This window comes from Prenolepis imparis, unplaced genomic scaffold (genome assembly GCF_030444845.1).
Source record: "Prenolepis imparis isolate NDT839.2.m4 unplaced genomic scaffold, iyPreImpa1.0 SCAF_5, whole genome shotgun sequence".
Lineage (NCBI taxonomy): Eukaryota > Metazoa > Arthropoda > Insecta > Hymenoptera > Formicidae > Prenolepis > Prenolepis imparis.
In genome coordinates, this window is record NW_028141163.1 from 19893454 (window position 1) to 19902352 (window position 8899).

General features: G+C 37.9%; 1 protein-coding gene across 1 annotated transcript; it reads left to right on the forward strand.

Moving 5' to 3' along the window:
• The first annotated feature begins 505 nt into the window (after positions 1-505).
• On the forward strand, positions 506-2257 carry LOC145936520 (uncharacterized). The gene has a single exon (XM_083038768.1). It carries the CDS (start codon positions 506-508, stop codon positions 2255-2257), a length of 1752 nt encoding a protein of 583 aa, XP_082894894.1.
• Positions 2258-8899: the final 6642 nt, after the last annotated feature.

The following is an 8899-nucleotide window of genomic DNA, read 5'->3' on the forward strand; positions in this document are numbered from 1 at the left end:
TTACTTTTATTTTCTTAACTTCAATTCTTTAGTTTTTATTTTTTAACTTAAAATTTTTAAATTTTTTAAATGTAATCTTTAGTGCCTTGTATTTTTTTCTCGTGTTATTAATAAAAATGAATTCATTTCTCGACCGTGAATCAGAAAGTACAAACGATGGTCCTACCTCATCTCAGAATTCAAATATCCCTGTGTTTTTCCATCATGCTCGACTACCACGCATTGACATACCAAAATTTAACGGTTCTCCTTCTGACTGGCTTTCTTTCAAGGACCTATTCAGTTCTTTAATTTTAGCTAATCCAAGCTTAATGTCAGTAGAAAAACTTCAGTACTTGAAAACGAGTCTAACTGGATCTGCCTCACATCTGTTGAAGAATACAACCCTCACAGCGGACAATTTTCAAAAGGCTTGGGATGCTCTTATTTCATTCTATGAAAATAAACGACTTCTAGTTAACTCAGCCTTACATTCGTTACGTAAGGCTACACAAGTCTCAAGCGGATGACCAAAGAATCAGCCAGTGAGATGGAGCAGCTCTACACTAACATAATGCAGATTCATCGTATTCTTGAAACATTAAAGAGACCAATTCTGCATTGGGACGATTTCTTTGTATTTATTGCAGTACAACGTCTGGATTCAGAATCGGTAAAAACTTGGGAACATCAGTTAGGCTCATCAAAGGAACCGCCTACTTGGAAACAATTTAGCGACTTTTTAATAACCAGACTCTTATCTCTCCAAGCTTTTGAGAAATCACGAAGTGGAAAATTTGGGACATCATCAACTTCACACGCTTTCAAATCTCATTTTCAAGGAAAAACAAAGGAAAATTATTCAAAAAAACCGAGCTCATGTAAATTATGCTCTTCCAATCATTACATCTCAAACTGTCCACAGTACAACGCTAAATCCATTCCTCTACGTATTGAGATAATCAACAAACATAATCTCTGTTACAACTGCTTAGGACCTCATAGAGCATCAGCTTACCGGATTACTAAACGTTGCTTGAAATGTGGACACAAGCACCATACTACTATCCATCAAAGAGATAAATCGAACGCGTCTGCATCTAATACTACGTCTTTAACTTCAGAAACTCTTCATTCAAATAAATCAACCTCCTCCGACACTAACGTACTTCATGCATCATCTCAAGGAAAACAGCTAAGCTCAGGAATTCTTCTCGCAACTGCACAAGTTGTAGTAATCACACAAACCGGAGAAAGTGTCAAGACAAGAGCTTTAATTGATCAAGGCTCAGAAATATCTCTCGTTTCGGAACGCCTTGTTCAGATGTTACATCTTCCAAGGACTCATTCCTCTATCTCATTATCCGGAGTTGGTGGTCAACGAGCTAATATGACCAAAGGCTCAACACACCTGACATTAAAGTGTCAATACGATCGCTCTGAGTTTTCACTTTCAGCTCATATTCTGCCCAGACTCACCGCTCCTCTTCCGTCAACTAACTTCGAGAAAACCTCCTGGTCGCATCTCGACGGACTCCACCTAGCTGACAACAATTATAGAACGCCGGAACCGATCGACATAATTTTAGGGGCTGATGTTTATCACCAGATCATTGAGGATGGATTAATCAAAGGAGACGCTAAATTACCAATCGCTCAGCTTACAAAGTTTGGTTGGATTATATCAGGACCTGTTAATATTCAATCATCTTCATCATCAAGGCAAACCTATCATGTTTCAGTTGATACAGAGCTTCCTGATTTATTAAAGAGATTCTGGCAACTCGAAGAAATTTCTACCTCATCGATATCTCTATCAACTGACGAACAAGAATGTGAACAACACTTTAAAACATCTCATTCACGCGATCAAACAGGAAGATATATCGTTCGTCTTCCTTTTAATCAATCAAAAAAGGATCTAGGAGACTCTCGCTCAAGAGCACTGCGTATTATGAAGAGTTTATCTAAAAAATTCCTAAATGAACCAGAGTATGCAGCTGCTTATTACGAATTTCTACGAGAATACAAACAACTTAGTCATATGACACAAGTTTCCGATTCACAACCAGAGCCTGAAGTTTCTTATTATCTTCCTCACCACGGAGTAATTCGAGATAGCAGCTTGACTACAAAACTCCGAGTAGTTTTTAACGGATCAAGCCGCACCACTAATGGAATCTCGTTGAATGACCTTCTTCATACTGGTGCCAAATTGCAAACTGATGTTTTCGAAGTACTCGTCTGGTTCAGACAATTTCAATGTCTTTTCTTGTGACATTGAGAAAATGTATAGACAGATCCAAATCCATCCAGATGATTGTGTATTCCAGCGTATTTTATGGATTGATCAAAATCAGGAAATTACTACGTATCAACTCTCAACCGTCACTTACGGACTCGGTTGCGCTCCCTTCCTCGCACTCCGCACCCTCAAACAACTAGTTGAAGATGAAGGCGAAAAATTTCCTTTATCCATTCCGTCTCTCACGAATGGAAGATATGTCGATGACATTTTCGGAGGAGCGGACTCTATCCAACAAACACAGGAAATCATCTTACAATTAATTTCCTTGTGTAAGGCGGGCAGTTTCCCACTTCAAAAGTGGACAAGTAACGATCAAAGCATCTTCGACTTAATATCTCTCAAGAACAATGACCGTCCCACACTAGTTCACTTCAACGAATCTACGACTGTTCATATTCTCGGACTCTGCTGGAATTCACATACAGATTCTTTCCAGTTTTCCTCTACTTTCGTTCCCACTAAGAACATCACAAAACGCTGTATTCTTTCCACTATAGCTAAAATCTTTGATCCACTTGGCTTGCTAGTTCCTGCCATTATAACTGCGAAAATACTAATTCAGGAGCTGTGGTCCATAAAGCTCGGATGGGATGATCCCCTACCATTGCCAACAACAAGAAGATGGATTCATTTCACAGAACAGCTTAAAGATATAGCGACATTAACATTCCCGCGATGGATCGATTTCAAGTCCGGAAAAAATATCGAGATTCACGGATTTTGTGATGCCTCACAACTCGCTATCTGTGCTACTGTTTACATCCGAACATCAACACAAGAGAAAAATTTCAAAGCACATTTACTCTGTTCTAAGTCGAAGGTCGCACCTCTTAAGAAAATGACGATTCCCCGTCTTGAACTCACAGGAGCCGTCATACTAACTAAATTAGTCTCTCGTGTGCTACACATTTTAGAATTAAATCAAGTGCCTGTGTGGATGTGGACCGATTCTGCCATCGTACATACTTGGATCAACAATCACCCTTCTCGTTGGAAGGATTTCGTACATAATCGGGTTTGCTACATCCATGAAGAGCTTCCTCAAGCAATCTGGAGATTTATTCCGGGTAAAGATAACCCCGCTGATTGCGGCACTCGCGGTATGACTCCTTCCCAATTATCTCAGCACAACACCTAGTGGTCTGGACCTCAATGGCTACTACAAGATTCTTCAACATGGCCAAAGGACCCAACGTCGGTAACCCTCTCGCAAAATCTTTAAGAAAGACCATGTCAAATACTCACCTCAAAACTTAAGGCCACCGATCTCTGGGAACTCATACATAGATACTCTACGATCACTCGATTATTACAGATAACTACATTATGCATGCGTGCTGTTTCTCGCTTTAAAAAGGCTACTACCGCTTCGTTAACTGATTCGATCTCCACACAAGAATTAGAAGATGCTCGACTCTATTGGATCCGAATGATTCAATTACGTTCCTTTCATCCAGAACTTAAAATTCTATCCAAGGAACAACCATTACCACGTTCAAGCTCACTTCTTCGTCTAACACCATTTGTAGACTCTCAAGGACTACTAAGAGTCGGAGATTGTCTTCAGTTGGCACCATTATCTTCCACGGCCAAACATCCATTAATTTTACCCCGAGAATCTCCTTTTACATCACTCATTATTTCAGACGCCCACACGCGAACATTCCATGGAGGTACACAAATCACAATGTCATTCATACGAAACAATTATTGGATAGTTGGAGGCCGAGCACCTGTGCGGTCGTTTATTCTCAAATGTATGAAGTGCGCTCGCTACAGACAAAAAAGAGCTCAGCAGATTATGGGACAATTGCCTCTCGAACGAGTTACACCCTCACGTCCTTTTTTAAACTCCGACGTTGACTACGCCGGACCCTTCACCTTAAAAAATTGGAAGGGGAGAAACTCCAGAACCTATAAGGGATATATTGCATTATTTGAATGCCTCTCAACCTCCGCCATTCATATAGAACTAGTTACAGACTATACCACTGATGCTTTCATTGCTGCGTACAAGCGGTTTGTCTCCAGACGAGGAATCTGTTCAACTCTAACCAGTGATTGTGGGACTAACCTCAAAGGAACGGATTCAGAACTTCAAAAGCTATTTCTCTCATCTTCTAAAGAACTCGGAAACTTATCATCACTCCTAGCAAATGATGGAACACAGTGGAATTTTATTCCTCCAGCTTCCCTTCACTTCGGAGGCAAATGGGAAGCTGGGGTGAAATCAGTCAAGTATCAGCTAAAACGAGTTGTTGGAAATCAATTACTAACCTATGAAGAGATGATCACCATGCTGACACAAATAGAAGCCATTCTAAACTCTCGACCATTATGCTCACTTACTGACGATCCTGACGATTTGAATGTACTCACTCCAGCACATTTTCTAATTGGGAGTTCTTTGTCAACCATTCCAGAGCCCTCTCTTGAAACGGAAAAGATATCACGCCTTTCCCGATGGCAACTCACCAGACAAATGATCGAGAGCTTTTGGACTTATTGGACAAAGGAGTATTTGCAACGATATCTTTCGATTTACAAATGGAATCGCTCATCTCCTCCCCTACAAGAAGGCACACTAGTCTTAGTAGTTGATGAAAGATATCCACCATCGAAATGGCCTTTAGGTCGTATTCTCAAGTCACATCCAGGGAAAGACGGACAAGTACGAGTAGTAACTGTTCGAACACAAACGTCCACATTCAAACGACCTATCGTAAAGCTCTGTCCCCTTCCTAGCTCTAATTAACTCTCATTACTTCGTTCCCGTACGTGAACGAAGGCGGGCGGAAATGTTTGAATTCTGCGCCTCTACCTCTCAAAATCAACTATCAATTCAAAAGCTGCGCACGCACCGCACGTATAACGCGCACGTACCGCACGCACAACGCGCACGCACTACGCGCAGTCGGCTCGTGATCCCCTCTCTCGTCGTCGTCATCCATCCGCCATATTCCTTTTTCTCGCAACAGAAACGACGTCATCAAGTATTACGTTTCTTTGAGTTCAGTCGAATTTGTATTATTACAACTAATTGTTCTTGTGTGAATAAGTAACGAATACGAAAAGGTTTCAAGGAAAGGCTATCTCGATACTCTCAAAGGAGGATTTCATCCAAAAAACAGAAGGAAGTCTCACGGACACTCATCTACGCATTTTACATGAGTGAAACCGATTCAACAATCATACTGGAATAAAGGGTCTCATAATCTGCGTTCGTTCGAAGGTCAGGGTATCTCTCCTAGTAAAGCTTTCAGCTTCTAGATCGACCTTACGGACACATTTAAGATCTCACCTTAAAAACAAGTAAGACTCGAGATCCATCTCACTCACTCTCTTTAATCTCTCTTTTGTCTCTCTCATATCAATGTTATTCTGACCCTCATTTTCTTCTCAAACTTAAGTAAGGCTCACTGTTTCTGGTGTCTTTTCGTTCGAGCCTACTGAGTTGTACTTATAATATATAATTTAAAATAGTTAAGTGGTAGTCTCTCTATATATACATATAGTTTATACTTTCTCAAGTTAATAGAAATATTATCTGTATTACGTTCAAGTTTATTTTTAATTTTAATATTTCTTTGATTTATACCTAGCTGTTATTATATTTCAAAGGTATTATATTTCTTGACTAAATTTAACTTGTTCTTGAGCTAAATTAATTAATTATTTAAATACTTCCTTTGCAATATAACTTGATAAGAAATGTAATAAAAATTCACGTTTGGTTTTCATTTAATTTGAAGACAATTATTTTTTTTAATATGATAAATTTCACATTTATATTTTGATTAATAAATAAGTTATTTCACTAAGTTAATATTTTCGAACTTTTACTCATTTATATATTCCTTCCTTTTATATTGATACGTACAATAAACAGTGCCAGATAGGCGCGTATTTGCCAGAGTTCACCGATGTCTACGAGAAACCGGATCGTTTCCGAAAGCTATCGCTGAACGTGAACCAGATAACGATGATCAAGAGGATTTGATATTAGAGATGATTGAACACAATCCGTCTACCAGTGTGCGAAGAATATCTAATCAAGTAGGTGCTACACGAATGAAGGTATTGAGGACGTTACATAGGTTTGGTTTATATCCATTTCATCTCCAAGGAGTGCAGGCTTTGTTACTAACGGATTTAGATTCGCGGATGTAGTTTTGTCATTGGCTTATTGAACATCAGCATCTTCTTGAAAAGATATTATTCACTGACGAGGCTATCTTCAATAGAGATGGTATCAATAATACCAGAAATTCTCATTGCTGGTCAATTGAAAACTCTCACAAAACATACGACAAACATTTTCAGCATAAATTTTCCGTAAACATTTGGTGTGGAATTATTAACAATCAACTTGTCGGACCTTTTATTTTGGAAAGGCCTTTAACGGGCGAGATCTATCTCCGCTTTTTACAAGAAGAACTGCCCCTTTTAATGGAAAACATTCCTCTTCGAAACAGAGTGCAGATGTGGTTACAGCACGACGGCGCACCACCTCATTTTAGCAGACAAGTAACTGCATTTTTAAATAATTCGTATCATGACCGTTGGATCGGAAGAGGTGGTCCAGTTTCTTGGCCTCCCAGGTCACCAGACCTAATACCCCTGGACTACTTTCTTTGGGGGCATATGAAGTCAATAGTTTATGCGAAACAATCTCACAATAGGGATGAACTTATTAACAGAATTATGGATGCGGCAACACAAATCAGAAATTCTCCTGGAATGATGGAGCAAGCTGTTAGATCACTTTTACGCAGGGGAAGACTTTGTATTTAATCTGCAGGATGTAATTTTGAACAGAATTTGTAAATGAACAAATTAAATTAAATGTCTTTCTTTTCTTTTCTAAATGTCTTTCTTTTTTTGAATATTCAACTTTCAATACCTGTATTTCTGTTAGGAAGCATTTGCGGACATATGTTTATTAGACTTTTTTTACTCTAAATGGCATCAGCAACATGCCCTTAAAGTATGGACCTTCAGTCATGGGACCCTGTATATGGGGTTGGGAAAATTATCAAAAATAAGTATATACCAATCGATAGAAAATCGAAAGTTATGCATTTTGGACCCTTATATATTTTTTATTTTCGAGTTTTTTCAAAATTTTTTTAAGTTCCACTGGGCTAATTTTGGTCTGGAAACTTCACAAAAATAAGTGCATACCAATCGATAGAGAATCGAAGAATATACATTCTGGATCCCAAACAATTTTTTTTTGGAATACTGAAAAATTTTTTAAATATTTTTTAAGTTTTTGACCCCTGAAAAATCGACCAAAATTGAGGGTGACTATTATTATATACAGGGTGATTCGAAACAACCGTTTGTCCTTAAAATGTCGTATTCCTGAATGAATTCTGAGACGATTTTTCCTTTGCCAAAATTTTATCCGAAGCTTAGTTTTTAAGTTATAAAAGGAAATAGTTAGCGAATTACGGCACGGGTATGGCCGGTAGGCAGGAGCGGCGCAACTCATCCGACGCGGGCGATTACGCGAGGCGCTCGTTGCGATCAGCTGTTATCTCCACGCGATGTGTGTGTGTGTGTGTGTGTGTGTACATACACCCTCTTTCTCTCTCTATCTCTCTCTCTTACTTATTATTACCTTATAGAGATGTCTTCTGATGAATAATTGTACGATTGGAATGGATCACAACGTTGACGTTGACACAGACGTTGACACACCGTGACACACCGAATAATAAACGATTTTTTTTTTATAAATTGTATTATCGACACTTTGATGAATACACTCACGCAATCAGAGAGAATTTTCTCTTAGAATTTACCCTGAGAATCATGATAATCATGGGACAATATGGTATGGAAAGAATTTTTTGAAAATTTCTCTGATTAATATTTATCACATTAAAAATAATAATATCTATCACAATAAAATATAAAATATGTTTGATTAATTTTACTATGCAATTTAGTAAAATGAATCAAACATATTTTATATTTTATTATGATAGATATTATTATTTTTAATGTGATAAATATTAATCAGAGAAATTTTCATAAAATTTTTTCCATACCATATTGTCTCACGATTACCATTATTTTTAGTGTAAATTCTAAGAGAAAATTCTCTCAGACTTGATCAAATATTATTTATTAATCTATCACAACACTCAATCACAATTCGCGGTTACTACCGATTAATTATTAAAAATTACTTTTAAAAAACGCGTTAAATGTACATTACTCGTCGCGGACAACAATACAGTCTACGACAACAGACTGCGGCGACGCCGACGCGACGATAATAATCGCGCGGCGTTGCCGAACGTGATTGACGCGAGATCCGCGAGACGCTACCGTGTCTTGTGATTAATCGAAGCCTTTGTATTATGAATGCGCTAATTTAGAAAATGTATAACAAAGTTACTAAAAAAAAAAGTATTATAACGTATTATAATACGTTATAATACTTTTTTTTTAAATAACTTAACATTATATGTTTTGCTTTTTCTTTTCTCAGCGAGACGTGAGAAAAATAATTATTTTATGTTTTTTTATTGTTTTGCGAACAAGATGTTCCACGTATAAATATGTTGGTCGCTCTGAAAAGAGCGGATTGGTTTTGGT